Source organism: Miscanthus floridulus, chromosome 10 (genome assembly GCF_019320115.1).
Source record: "Miscanthus floridulus cultivar M001 chromosome 10, ASM1932011v1, whole genome shotgun sequence".
NCBI classification, from domain to species: Eukaryota; Viridiplantae; Streptophyta; class Magnoliopsida; order Poales; family Poaceae; genus Miscanthus; species Miscanthus floridulus.
Window position 1 is genome coordinate 77,471,551 of NC_089589.1, and position 15,824 is coordinate 77,487,374.

Here is a 15,824-nt window from a genome sequence, read left to right on the forward strand (position 1 = left end):
TTTTCGAAAAATGCAAATTTGAACTGCGCGTGCATCGAATAATAGAATTTAATGATTCAAAAAATGATATTCATGGTATTGAGTGTAGTGTGAGGCCGTATCCAGGAACGGACCCAAAATTTCGAACATCTTGTTCACGAAACATGACCACGAACTTGCAGACGAATTGTTTTTAAATTCTATAAAATGCAAACGAAGTCCGAAAATCATGAAACTTGTCGAGATGTCATGATATCGTATGTGGAGGATGTGATTAAAATTTGAGAAGGTTTGGTGCACGTATCACGTAGTGATGCTTACAAACCAGGACAGATTTTTATCACATCCTCCACATACGATATCATGACATCTCGACTAAGTTTCATGATTTTCGGACTTCGTTTGCATTTTATAGAATTTAAAAACAATTCGTCCGCAAGTTCAGTGGTCATGTTTCATGAACAAGATGTTCGAAATTTTGGGTCCGTTCCTGGATGTGGCCTCACACAACACTCAATACCATGAATATCATTTTTTGAATCATTAAATTCTATTATTCGATGCACTGTGAAGTTCAAATTTGCATTTTCGAAAAAAATTCAATTAAATGAAATAAATTAACTAAATATAGCAAAAAGCCATAAAAATGTACCAAATTTTAACATGGAGTCTCATGTACCGTAGGAGGACTCAAGAAAAATTTTGGAGTTCAAAAATGGGAAAACAATAGTTTGCCGTTATGCTTCTCCGTGTGTCAGGGTCTGGCACTCAGCAAAAAAGTGGTTTGCCGAGTGCCTACCCGCTAGCACTCGGCAAACCTGGACGGCAGACGGCGGCCGTTACCCGACACCGCTTTTTGCCGAATGCCAAGGTTTGCCGAGTGCCTGACACTCGGCAAAAAGGGCCTTTGCCGAGTGTCTGGCTTTGTCGAGTGCCTGACACTCGGCAAAGCCTTCTTTGTCGAGTGTATATCGTTGCCGAGTGCGGCACTCGATAAAATAGCTCTTTGCCGAGTGCCCGACTTTTAGCCCTCGGCAAAGAAAGTTGCACTCGGCAAATGATCTGTTTCCGTAGTGAATATGCTAATCTTGAGGGTGCTACTTGAACGTCATATTGATATATATACATCCCGTAAATATATAAAAACGGCATCTCCAATCTCTTCTGAAGTCAACACTGAACACATGTTATCTTCAGCTGCATCGACCCCATTATGGGCACCACTCCGCTTCAGGAATCTCACACCAGACTTGCATTCCATTTCCACCAGAAGTCTCTGAAAATGAGCTTCCGAAGAAGCTGGTGCTCTTATGATTTCTTCTCTTTCCTACTGCTGCTAGCGACAATTGCTCAACTAGCCACGAGAACCATGGCGCAGGCCAGCCCAAACAGGACGGTCGTCGAGGAAGTAACAGGCTGGCTCCGCATCTACTCCGACGGCACCGTCGAGCGGCTGACACCGCCGGGAGGGGAGCCTTTCACCGACATCGTCCCACCGTACACGGAGCCACGCGCCGGCGTGACCGTCCACGACGTCGCCACCGACCGCGGCATCGAAGTCCGTCTCTACCTACAGGAGCCGGCTGCAGGTGGATCCCGGCGACCTGTCCTCGTCCACTTCCACGGCGGCGGCTTCTGCGTCTCCCGCCCTACGTGGGCGCTCTACCACAACTTCTACGCTCCTCTCACCGCCAAGCTAAAAGTCGCCGGCATCGTCTCCGTCTACCTCCCGCTCGCGCCCGAGCACCGCCTTCCAGCTGCCATCGACGCCGGCCACGACGCGCTTCTCTGGCTCCGCGACGTCGCGTGCGGCAAGAACGTCGCTTACTCTGCACCGGTGGAACGTCTCCGGAAGGCAGCCGACTTCTCCCGTGTAATCCTCATCGGCGACAGTTCTGGCGGCAACCTTGTGCACCTCGTAGCCGCACGTGCTGGCAGGGACGGCATGGGTGCTCTCCACCCGGTGAAGCTCGCCGGCGGGGTGCTCCTCCATCCGGGCTTCGCCCGGGAGAAGAAGAGCCGGTCGGAGCTTGAGAACCCTCCGAGCCCGTTCTTGACCCAGGAGATGGTGGACAAGTTCCTGGCGCTTGGATTGCCGCTGGGGGACACTAAGGACAGCCCCTACACGTCCCCGGAGCTCGCAGCCAAGGCAGTCGAACATGTTGCGATGCCGCCATTGCTGCTCATGGTTGCAGAAAAGGATTTGCTTCGTGATCCGCAGGTGGATTATGGAAAGGCCATGGTGCTTGCTGGGAAGGAGGTGGAGACGAAGGTCAGTAGAGGAGCGGTAACGCACATCTTCTACCTCAACTTTTTAGCGGTGAAGTCAGATCGGCTTACATCGATGCGAACAAAGGAGTTAATTCATGCGATCAAAAACTTCATCAATCACCATTGATAGGAAGCTCAACCACGCTACCACAGTCATGTGCTTGTATCATCTATCTATCTTTCCAGTTTGTTCATCATCGTGTATATCGACATTGTGGCAAGCAGCGTGTTCACTCATCATAGTTGCGTTAATTTAATTTGCTTCTACTTAATAAGCATACTTTTTCTTACCCATGGCATGTTGAATGTTTATTACATATAAGAAAATTGATACTTTATAAGTTTTATATTAATATGACAAACATTAGTTAAAAACAATTTTAGAGGCGTCACATTTTATTCCAGCCATGGTTGGTGAAAAAGCCGCATCTTAAATTATTTTGAGAGACGGACCTTGATTTCTAAAGATGATTGTTGTTACCAACTGCACCTAGACATTTTCTCCATTTTTAGGGAGAGTTGATGTTAGAGATAGCTCTAGGAAATAAAAACGCAATTTTAGGGGTCATTGAAAACACCGATCATGATTTGAAATCGATTTTTCGCCACGGTTTATTAATGCGACTCACCTTTAAAAATAGGTGCAGTACGTACAAAAACATTATAAAATTTTCAAATGAAGTCAAATAAAGATGAACTTTATGTCAAAGTTATAGTGTTTGATGAGATCTACTACTTTATAGCTAATAATTTTTTAAGTTGAAATTGTTTGGGGTCCCAAATATATGATTTCTCATATTCTGAAATTCAACCTTTTGATTTTTTTAAACGACCTTGGATCAAAACATGTCCTATACAAAAGTTATAATACTTGATGAGATCTACAACTTAGTAGTTATTTTTTTCATTTGAGATCATCTAGATCCCTAAATACTCATTACAAGATTCAAGGAAGTTAATAAAAAGATAGCCAAGATTTAAAATTGTTATTTTTAAAGCAGATTTGGGTTTTTTTTTGAAAGGTTTTTACTGTCACCACATATCAATTGCACCAAGAAATCGTGGTCGGAAACCCCTAGAAATTGATTTCTATGGTGGTTGCATAACTGTCCCTAGATTGATTTATATGATGTGGTTGCATACTCGTCTCTATAAATTGATGATTTCTAGACTCTTGATAAGGCGATTGCAAGAAATACTAGAAATCCGATCTGGTAGTACTCTGTCATGCAGGATGCAGCAAATGTAATCTGCCAATCTAATAAAACTGTTTGCTAGCGGTATTAGACAATATTATCCTTCCACGTTTAGTGTAAATTAATGGCTGCAAAAGTAAGTCAATGGATCTGACACAACTATTGGTTTTCTCATTAAGCAGCATCGCACTGGGATACTTGTTCTTTTCGCTGGAAGAAGACTTGTGACGCCAATTGGATGGCCTTTGAAGTTTGACCCCACACTAATACTGATTAGAAAAGGTGAGATGTATTCTCCGTCGACAGTTTAATTTCGTGGATGCTTTTTTATATTAGTTCAGCTTTAATTTATTGGTACATATTTTACTGACACGTCGTATGCGTGGGTATTTTTCAATGAAATTGTCATCTAGCTTGATATCGTAGCAACCTTGAGGTGCGAGTAGACTTATGCATGGTAGGAGAAGGTACATGTTTTGTTTCTCTCTGATGCGATTAGCAGCCAATTCAGTTTTTACCACTAGTACAGAAATAATTTTTAGGAACGCCTTATATTTCTTTCAAGAACGGTCTACTTAGCAAACCATCTGTAACTATACCATGGTTCGAAATTTCGGCGATTTTCGTTTCTATCGGTGACCTCCGGTAAATGTACATACCGGTAATTTTGATTCCATTTCGTTCAGATTTTTTAAATTTTATCTAAAATTTAAAAAAAATTTGAAATTTAGGACCGAAATTTGAACCGATTTTCACCGGTTTTAGCGATTTTCGTTTCTCTCGCCACCCTCCGGTATTTGTGGTTGAACCGGTAGGCTGAACACTGAACTATCCCAGGGAGCCCTGTAGCTTAAAAATCAACCATAGAAATACATTTTTAGGGGCGGTTCTATTAAGTAAACCGTTACTGAAAATATATCTATTTTTAATGACGGTTTGTTTAAGAGAACCGCTTCTGAAAAAATGATTTTCTGGGATGGTTGCTTAAGTCAACCGTCTCAGAAAATAGGTGATTTCTATGGATGGTTGACTTAAGTCAACCACCCCTAGAAATCGATTTTCAAAGGCGGCTTAAAATAGCTAGGGCACAAATAAATTAATAACTTTTTCAAATGAAGTCGGATGAAGATAAAATTTATATCAAAATTATAGAGCTCGGCGAGATCTAAAATTTTTTTTTAGAGTCAGCAGGGGAGGCCCCTACTTAAATTTTTCATTATATAAATTGTACAAGTTACAAGGCAACCAAGCCCAAAAAACAAAGAGGAAGATATTACAAGAGACTCTCTCTCCACAAACTGAGGGTGGCACTAATACTACTCTTGGCTTTGGTACAAACCAAACCAAGTTCATGCTTGAAGGCTACTTTCAAGGAATTCAAACAAACACTAGCATTATAAAAAACCACTCTATTTCTAGTTGTCCAAATGATCCAGCATGCTGTGACAAAAAATTCTCTGAAGATGGGTGAGCCAAAGGCAAGTCTAGCTTCAATGACCATGTCAAGGGGCTGTAGAGAGAGATTCTAATGTATGGAAAGATAGTTCCAGCAGTCTGAACTGAAAGGACACTCGATGAAGAGGTGGAATCTTGTTTCCACAACTGAGTTGCTGCAGATAACACAGTTGTAGTCCTCCAAGAATTTGTTTTCCGTCTTAGGATGTTCCTTAAGTCTGTCTCTTAGAAGTAACCAGAAGAAGAATTTGTGCTTGCCTAGATTTCCAGCAGACCAGAGCCAGGAGAAGAGAGGAGAAGCTTGATAGCTACCTTGCAGACATTTGTAAGCTTTCCTGCTGTTGTAGGTGCTTGACCCCCAAGAATAGACCCAATAATCATCTTCCTCTGGATCCCATACCCCTTCCTGCAGAACGGCTTGAAGATCAGTGAGTTGATTGGAGGCTTGAATGGAGAGGGGCAAATGGAATAGTCTGTCCAGGCTTTGATCAACAAAGAACCGAAGGGAACACTTTGCCTTCTTTGTGAAAGAATAGAGCTGTGGGAAAGAGCTTTTGACAGTGTCTTGAAGCCAATTGTCATGCCAAAATAGGACAGAGTTGTCTTTGCTTGTATTACATTTCGCCATCAAGAGGAATTTATCCATTAATTTCATAATATCTTTCCACCAAAAGGAGCCAATTGGGCTTCTAGCATGGGAGGAGTGCTGTTATTGCTATAAAGTTTAGACCAGGTGAGGCTTACCCAGAGAATGTCAGCATGGTTATAAAATTTATCCAAGTATTTTATGAGCAGAGCTACATTTTGGCTTTTCATATTGACTATGCCAAGACCTCCTTCTTCCTTGGTTCTGCAAGCAATATCCCAAGCAGATAGACAGCTGCCTTTCCTGTTGATATCCCCACCACTCCACAAACAGTGCTTTTGATATCTATCTATTTGATTGATCACTGTTGGAGGCAACTGAAGACAGCACATATAGAATGTAGGCAGAGCTGAGAAAACTGAGTTTACCACGTTCAGTCTCCCCTGAAAGTCTCCTTTCAATCTTTGTAACCAAAGGACTGAAATCCAGAATGGAGGGCTTAGTTGTGCCAAATGGAAGTCCCAAATAGGTAAATGGCATGGAACCAACATCACATCCAAAGGTTTGGACAAGATGTGAGCTTTTTTCCTCTGAGATATTAACTGGCACAAGAAAAGATTTGCTGAAGTTGACATGTAATCCACTGGAGTCAGAAAAACTTCTAAGCAGACCTTTGAGATTGAAGAGAGTTGTGGCTGAAGCAGGCAAAATCAGTAGAGGGTCATCAGCATATTTCACTACAGGGAAATCTCCTCCAAAGTCCTCACTAAGGGGATGCTTTATGAGGACCATCTGCCAGGCCTTGTTCACTATAACTTGAAGAAAATCTACAGCTAGAACAAACAAAAGGGGGAGAAAGAAGGTCCCCCTGTCTGACCCCTCTTTTGTATTTGAAGGGTTTTCCAGGTATGCCATTAGGCAGCATAGAAGAAGTTCCAGAGTCAAGGAGGCCTTTTGTAACAACCCCGAAATCCCAGAACCCAAAAATCCCAACTTTCAATTTTTTTTTCTAAAAACCCATGCTTGGTGAGTGAAGCATGCTAGGAAGACACCCTAGTTGCACAAGTAGACCCTAAAGATAGATGAAGTGAGCAAATGCATTAACAACATTTGAGTTGCTTCTCTTTTGGTCTCATGAGTATTAATAATAATTTGAACAAGAGATGATCAACCATTGATAGATTGGGGGTTCACAAGTTCTTAATTGATTTTAGAAGAGGTTGGTTGAGTTCTAGGGTTAAGTCTTAAACATTTTAACATTATACAGTATTCGACGGACACTCCGTGAATACCTTCCCCGAGGTTAACAGGTTTGGGTTGGGCTCTGGGTGAACTGACGGACACTCCGACATATTTGACGGATGTTCTGTAGATTCACAGATGGTCACACGAAATGATGCGTGGTGATAGGACTTAGGCATTTTGGGTGATTTGTGCCTCACAGACACTCCGTCATTACCAACGGACCCTCCGTCTTGAACTGGGTGCTCTCGGGTTCTCTGGAAATCAATTTTAATTATTGACGGATGGTCCATGGATCCTCACGGACGATCCATGAAATTATTAACAACGAAGATCAAGTGTGTGGATGTGAGTTTTGGCTAAGATGGGGGTTGTGTGTGATTCATGTGCAAGAGGTTTCTAGTGTGGTTTTGGACTCTAGTTACCATGTGCATCATGTTGATTTGTAGCACCCGGTTTTAAGAACAAAACCAGATACACACCAAATGTGAGCCCAGGAAGTCAAATCTCACATATAGCTACAAATAAGGGTAATATCGAAAGACAATGCTCAATATATAATGTACTTAGTATAAAGGATATAACCTTAGATAACAAACATTGGAAAGACAACTCCGATCTTTAGGTGAAGACTCCAATTCCACATGGACAACTGACTGGTTGATCACAAGCCTAACTCCTCTAGACTAGCAATCTGGTACCCATCCGGGATTTTTCCAAAGATTTAAAAAGTAAAGCAAGCGTAAGTACATGTCATACTCAACAAATATAATATGGGTTTCATGAGGCTCAAAAGGCTGACACTGGTTAACTGCAATTAGCTTTTAATGAGTCATGATTTTAGCAATAGGGTGGCAACAAGTTTATCCACAAGCCCACATAAACACATAATCAGGTAAACATGAATAATGAATAGCATAAATAGTAATCTTTAGTGAGCATCTTCATCATCAGTATCATTAGGGTTCATCATCTATTCTGTAAGGGTACAAGGCCGCCCATGACCGTGACCACGACTGATATACCAGTTTTACACTCTGCAGAGGTTGTACACTTTTACTGTGAGTCGTGATTTACCCTTTCACCCAAGGCAGCCAACCTCTTGACCCACTACCAAGGAAGGTCGATAGGGTTTACTATGAAGCCTTTTAAAGGTTCGTCTAACAAGTTAGGGCCGCTAGGTTTCCCCATTAATAAGCATGAACTTCCCTCCAAGGAGTGACTGACAAAAGACCAAAAAACCAAAATGCACTCAACTTGGCAAGCAAAGGTCATACCTGTCGGAGCCCCTCTTGCGCCATAAAGGTAACCACTAATAAGCTAGAAAAGGTCCTCATACTGAGCTAAAGCTAGAGTCATATATCCCTCACAGCTGTACTATAAGGCCCAGATGTTCGCTTACACATAAGTTCTTAGGGAGAGGAATATAGAGCATCATAAAATAGCCTAATGCTCTAGCCCCATGATTCCATGTTGCTAAAAAGCATCTTTTAATGTTTATTGCATATTCCATTAGTCAAGTTACAAGATCATGGTTTTGGTTGAGCACTAGCATCATACTACCCAATGCATAAACCCATAGGTATCAAGGTACAAGGTAACAAAGTACTAGGAAATCCTTAGTGGTAGTCAAGGTAGACACATGCAGCATGAAGTAAATGATTAAATGTGTGTAGGACAACAAGGAAGATCCCATGCTATACTTGCCTTAAACTCATATCCTTCTTCTAGTCCAAACCTTCAATAAATTGCTTCTAGATTCACCACATATAGCTCACCGACTAGACATGATAAAAAACACCACACAAGCATCCATGCAATCATACACAAAGCAAACAATAGAAATAAATTAGAACAATACACCAAACATAATATAAAATAGGTAAAAAGGTTTTAAAGATGTTCTACATGTTACTACGAACACACAGACGCGAAAACCACTCTAATCGGAGCAATAACGAAAAAGTTATGAATTAAACAAGATTTCCTTTAATAAAATAATAGATTAAATCTAACCTTAAATTTCAAAAGTTAAAAATATATTTGACAGTAGGATGAACATGTAGATTACTCAATTACGAATCTAATGTAACTTGAATGGATGAAAACAGAGTTAAAACAAAGATTTTATGGCCTAAATAAGACTAGTGGCAAAACTGTAAATAGATGAAAGCGTATTTTGGATCTAACCGAAGAAACTATGTTTTCAAAAGAAGAAAACGTATTTTGAATCTAACAGAGGGAGTTTACGCTTTCTGAAAGAGAAAACGTATTCTGAATCTACTAGAAAGAAACTACGCTTTTGGAATAGGAAAACGTATTCTAGAAGTGCGCCATGGACTACGGGTTATATTATGCGAAGCTGTAGGGGCTCTTTTGCAAATAAACTCGACGAAGGGGTACGAGCGATCTTGGATGGTTGTATTGAATCTAGATGACCCCGATTAGAAAGGAGGGGAAGAGAGAGTCAACGGTCGAAGAGGAAAACCGGCACGGCGGAGCTCTATTACCGACAGCGAGAAGCTCCCGGAACACTCGGTTTGGGCCCTAGAGGCCACGGTTTGACCAGCCGAGAGCACAGGGAACAAGAGGAGAAGACGGTGAACTCACCTAGGACCTTCTTGTGGTCGACAGCGGGTCTACGGCGATTGCGAGAGAAGGAGGAGAAAAATCTAATTTACTACACGAGGGATTTCTCAAACTAGGGGCTTCCCTTACGGTAGTTTTGGTGTGCTTTGCCCAAAGGGTTGGTACATATTTATAGAGAGAAAAACTCCCCACGTCTACATCAACTAGCAATACGGTACTAATTGATGCTGCACCCTCCACATTTACTGATGGACCTAAATAATCATTAAAGCCCATTAATAAACAAATGCATGGGCCTTTGAGATTTATTAGGATTATTGCACATGGGCTTTGAGAGTTGGTTCAAAAATGAGATATATTATTTATTTTTAGAATTAATTAATTTTGTGAATAAAATAATTTTAGAAAAGTCTAGAATTGATATTTAAGCCATAAAATACTCCGAGACCTCCAAAAATTTGGGAGAAAATTCCTAGAGAGACTTTGCAACCTGATGAACCCAAATAAAGTATTTGGAGCTCATGAAAAGATTGTTGGGAACTTGGAACATAAAGATTAAGGTAAATGAGATAAGGTGCGACCGGCATGAATGCAACAAACACATTTCTACCTTAAGATAAATTTTAATCTAATGAAAATTTATTATTTCCCCATATTTTCATGAACATAAAAATACAAAATTAAATCATTTTAGCTCTATTTCAAGAGAAACAAATTTTAGGGTGTTACACTAATCGGAGTTGATCATTTGAATCAAGAAGAGACTACAACCTCAGAGCTCTCTACACAAATATTCATAGGCATAGCTAGCTAAGTTAGATCTAGAGAGACAAGCTCTCTGCTTGGATTCCTGATCTTGTCAAGAGCTTGGCTTGGTATAGCCTCTTGTATCCTTTATTATTCATACATTTGCTATGACATTGTTCTTCATATTATTCATGTTCTTAGTTTTCATGTTCGTGTTTTACTTTGATTATATCCTTGGTAGAGTTAGAGTTATCATTATGTTTATGCAAAGAATCGCAATGCGCTCACTCTTATGTTCGAACAGGGTGAGTGGTCAATATTGTGTAAGCGTGGTGCTTAAACATTGTTTACCTGCGGATGCACCCTACATTCTGGATCGTGTGGTAGATCGCGAGGGTGACAGAGTCGTTGAGTCCTTTGTAGTCCACCTCTCGGTTGTGAAGGAAGTCAGGCTCTGTTCTTGATTTTTCTTAGTAATGTCCCTTATGCTTAGATATGAAGTTAATCTTTAACCAATGCTAAGTATATATGCACATCAAAGTAGGCTTTGACTTGTGACTAGAATAACTTAGGAATTAATCTACTTAGATTTGCTATTGCTATCTTATGGAGTACTCTGAGGGTTGCATTTATCATTTATATATTATTCTATCTCTTGATTTACCCCTATTTAGATGAAGTGCTTGGTTTACTCATTCATCATAAGTATAAGTTATCAATATTCCTTTGCCAGTCCTTCACTGAGGTAGAAATATAAATAACGATACCTAGAATACTCCTAGGTGAAGTGCTACAATGGTATATCTGTGTGCTTGCAGAATTCCATATCTTTCTAAGTAACATTAAAATACCAAAAGTATTTCTTAAATGTCATTACTAGTAGTGATGCTAAGGAATACCAACACTGTTGAACTTAATAATTTATCGACATGTATGGATTGTTTTATATCATTTTGAATCTATCCATGTGTGCCATATGTAATATGATTTGTGAAATGACTATTCCTGCTATCTAAATGATCCAAATTAATTTGAGAAAGTTCCATGAATTTCAATTTTCTATTTGGTAATGTGTTGTTTTGATGATAAATGAAAGTAGTTTTTCCTGATGGTAGTTCACATTTCCCTGTCACCTCTGTCGGTTACTTGTGATAGAGATAGTGTTCTAGACCTGGTGTCTAGGAATTCTCCTGTTAGTGGCAAGGAATTTTCCTGTCAATGCTGTACCGATAGGAGAACTGGTATGTCAATAGGAAAATTGTTACCCCTACAGGGAAATTAATTTTTTGTCGTTTTGTTTTGTCGGTATTTGTCTGTCGATGTACTAATAGAGAAACTAATTTTTAATTTTTCTATTGGAATTCCTTATTTCCCTATCGATATCACACCAACAGGGAAATTTTGGTTTCTAGTAGTGTGTGAATATTAGTTACACAATATTCATTGAAATTAGATATGAATACAAATGCAATTTGTTTCCATTACATATACGAATAAACAAACTGGATCGTGACAACGTTGGTCATGGATATTTGGTCAGATTTTGAGTAAAGGCAACAACATCTATCACATGTTTTCTGTTCGTCAAGTCAAATACAAAAATATGTAAATTCTGAATACAACACATGTATAAATTTTAGTCAATTTCTCATGTTATTTCCATATTTTAAACTTTTGCAAAAGAAAGTTTGCATTTACCGACTATTTGTATTTCTCAGTTTGCTTTGAGTATACTGTAATATTTTGGTGAAGTTGACTTTGAACTTAGTTCATACTTCATACATCGTCATAGACTTTTAAAAGATAATTAACCAAAACTGCATCCTTTACCTTTTTAGGGCTGAAGTGCGCACATAATGGATATCCAATAGAACAATTCAAATCTAATATTTGACTGAATTCTCTGATGGATACAACACCATTCTTATGTTCATATCTGATATTCAAAAAAAATGTTTAGATATCTGAATCCGTATCCGGCTTCTGAGAAAATTTTTAGATATTCAAAAAAGATATGTGAATCACTGTTCGTCACTTCTCAGTTTTGGTGGGATGGTCAGAAAATATCCGTACCCTCTACGCCTCTTCAAGAAAAGATATGACAGCTATGTTATTAGCTCCTTCAAAAGCAGTAGCAAACCGTCTATCAGTCAAAAAAAGAATATAATTCTAGGGTAGAAGGTTTGTAAAAAAAACATTTTAGGCATTATAGGTGTAGTGGGGTACTTGCTCCATCCCATCAAGAGTATCATTCTCACTTACTGGGGAGTCAAACATTGCAACTTTGACCAAATATATAACAAAATATTAATATTTATGGTAAGTAATTAGTATCATCTGATGAATCACAGAATATATTTTCATAATAAACTTGTTAAGAGATACAAATATTAATAATATTTTTAAAATATAGTTAAACTTGAGAAAAATTGACCAACACGAACCCATAACAAACACTCTTTTTCAATCGAGGAAGTTAATTGTCTGTGAGTCCCATCATCTTAAATACTAGAAGCATACCCCACATGTTGCCGCGGGAATTGCGGATTAGTAGATTACGTGGTATGATGATATGGACAACAAAATGCTTATTTGTCTTGCTGACGTGGACATTGCAGTTGTATGTGCTAGTGGATTTTAATTTTATGTGATAGTGCATTGCCTATTTGGACAGCTTGCATGTTGAGGTAAATAGCAGGTGGAGTTTTGCTTAGTGGATTTAATTCTATGTGACAATGCATTGCCTAGTTGGACAGCTTGCATATTCACATAAATAGCTAGTGGGGTTTTACTTTATAAGAGTAAAAGATACATCATTTACCTCATTGCTTCCTCATCCACACAAATGCTTCCATCGTTCACACCGATTGAGACTTTATTGCTATTTATTCTTGATTTGATTGCTGCTAGTCTGTAATGTAATAATCCGTTTCAACCAGTCAAAGGCATGGAGAGCACCAACATATAAGGATGGATTCGGATCAGATCCGCATGGAATCGAATACGGATAGCACTATTTACCATATTTTATTTCGAATACGAATACGAATGCGGATGCAATCGGATACGAATGCAAAACGAATGTCTCGAATACGGATTCGCATTCAGATATTTGCACAAATTAACTTGAAGTAAACATCCTAAAATTCAACCTTGATGGATAAAATATCAATAGATATGTAAAGCGAATTAAACTAAAGTACATTAATAGTAAACTCCTAGATCGAAGTGATTTAAAATCAAAAGGGATAATAGTTCATACAACACCAAATCAAAATGAAATAAAGTCAAACAACAATGTTGTGAGAAAGAGCAACCCTAAAGAAAGAGCAATCCTATATTTCTTCCTGATCCACAATGATGTGAGCAACATCACCATCAACATGATCACCTATAACACAAATGATTATATGAACAAACAAATAAATTTGAGTTTCTAAAATTAACAATATGGGGTCTAATAGCTCAAGTACCTTCATCTTGTTCAGCTTTGTCATTTGTAGCAAGACCAGCCAAATCATCAAGAATTGAAGCTACACCACTTTGATCTGAAATAAATAAGCAAAATTACATGGGAGAAATCAGCAATAAATAATTTATCAACTGGACATACAAAATTTACAGTACTGAGAAGTAAGTAGCAACAATTACCATCCCTTGATGCTCTTATCCAATCCTTGGAGCAAATAAGGGCCTCAACAACTTGAGGGTCCAAACGGCTATGATACTTGTCAACAACTCTTCCTCCAGCACTGAATGCTGATTCAGATGCTACTGTTGATGCAGGAATAGCTAAAACATCCCTTGCAAGTCGACCAAGGAAAGGATATTTTGTACTATGGGTCTTCCACCAGCTCAAGATGTCAAAATAGTCACCTTCTTTCCAAGTCAGCAATGGATCTTTGATATATTGCTCGAAGTCAGTCTGCTCTTGGCTAGGTTCAGTGTTGTCCCTTAGAAATGAACTTAATCTTTTTCTCAATGGCTCCTCATTTAAATCCACATAGCACTGAGAAGTTCTAGAAGTTCTAGCAGTTCTAGGTTCAGATTCTTGCACAAAGCAGGCTGCACTAGAACCATACTTGGAGGCATAAGAATCATAAAGCTTTTGCGGAATTTTCTTGAACTCATACATATCATCAAATCCGTAATCATCTGACATCTTACTGTAATAAAATTCAACCACCTTCATCTTGTACCTTGGATCCAAGCAGTATGCAACAGCAAGAACAATATTGCTCATATCCCAGTACTTATCAAATTTCTCCTTCATTGACTTAGCCATAGAAACAACAAATTTGTCATTGATTTTCAGCCACTCAATAATCTTGAGGTTAATTTCACAAAATTTAGAAAAGAACAAGTTTGCTGTTGGGTAATGGGACCTTAGAGAAGTTTGGTGGCATCATAAAATATTTCCAAGTAGCTGCACAGGGCTGCAGCATAGTCCCATTCCTCTCTTGCAGGAGTATGTGAACTATATTTGTCAGGATAACATAGCTCAAGCTTCTGAAAAACACTTTTAAAGTGAAGAGCATCTTCTATCATTAAGTAAGTTGAATTCCATATGAGAAAGACCTCTTTCTGCTACTCCCGGTTCTGCAATAAGCTTTGAAAATGCCTCTTATTGCAAAGGGGAGCTCTTGACAATAAGGACTAATGCACGAATGTTTGCAATAATAGCTGAAATTGTGTTCACACCATCTCTAGCAATGAGATTAATAATGTGTGCAGCACATCTTATAGGAAAGAACTTGACAGCACAGTGTACAGAACCATGACAGTTAAGAGTAGAAATGACTGTGTCCACACAAACATCATTTGAAGATGCATTATCTAAGGTCAACGCAAACAATTTATGATCAAGGTTCCATGAGGTCATATTTTGCAAAAATGCAGCACTCAAATTGGTTCCTGTGTGCCTTCCCTTAAGATGCATGAAGTTTATAATCCTTTTTTGTATCTTCCATTCATCATCAATGAAATGGCAAGTTACACATAGGTACCCCTTATTCTGATTTGAAGTCCACATATCCATGGTACAGCTAAACCGGCAGTCAAGAGAGGCAAAATGATCAAAGAGCTTTTTCTTTTCATTATAAAATATTTCCATAATCTTGGTCCTACTACCCTTGAGGCCCATTATTGGGAAATCTAGGCGCAAAGATCTAATAAAATCATTTGTATACTCATGCTCACAAAAGTTGATTGGATACTCATGCATGATAATTGCAATATAGTATTTTCTGATACTACTATTCTCATCATACCTCCAATTATCTGAACTCTTTTTCATTATGCTAGGTTTCTCTTTGGCATCATCATGAAATGAATGGTATTGATTCCATAGGCGTGTCGTACCTTGATTGCTTGGGGCTGTGAGAACATCATCACAATACATGCATGATGCCATTGCCTTCTTGATAACCATGTCATCCACATTTTCTTCAACAAATATCTCATTGAAATGCTTCCAAACTGGTGAAATTTTCTTCTTCGCTTGCTTGATTTTGAGGGCTGAATTACGACCTGTTGGGGACTCAGTTTCCGTCTGAGTAGCAGCTGCCCCACTTGCTTCTTTGTCGGCCTCACTAGCATTCACATTGACGCTGTCATTTAGCTCTCTTTCATTCTCAGCTGGTGCTGATCTCTGCAAGAAACAAAAATATCATTGATAAGGCTGCAAAATTTGATAGATTGGGCAACAAAAATTGCTGGTGCTGATCTCAGTGAATATACCTAATTATTTCTTGATGACC

The 15,824-nt window shown here is 39.0% G+C and overlaps 1 protein-coding gene across 1 annotated transcript; it reads left to right on the forward strand.

Moving 5' to 3' along the window:
• The first annotated feature begins 1,307 nt into the window (after window positions 1–1,307).
• On the forward strand, window positions 1,308–2,377 carry LOC136486248 (probable carboxylesterase 17). The gene has a single exon (XM_066483126.1). The coding sequence runs from the start codon at window positions 1,349–1,351 to the stop codon at window positions 2,375–2,377; it is 1,029 nt and encodes a 342-aa protein (XP_066339223.1). The 5' UTR covers window positions 1,308–1,348.
• Window positions 2,378–15,824: the final 13,447 nt, after the last annotated feature.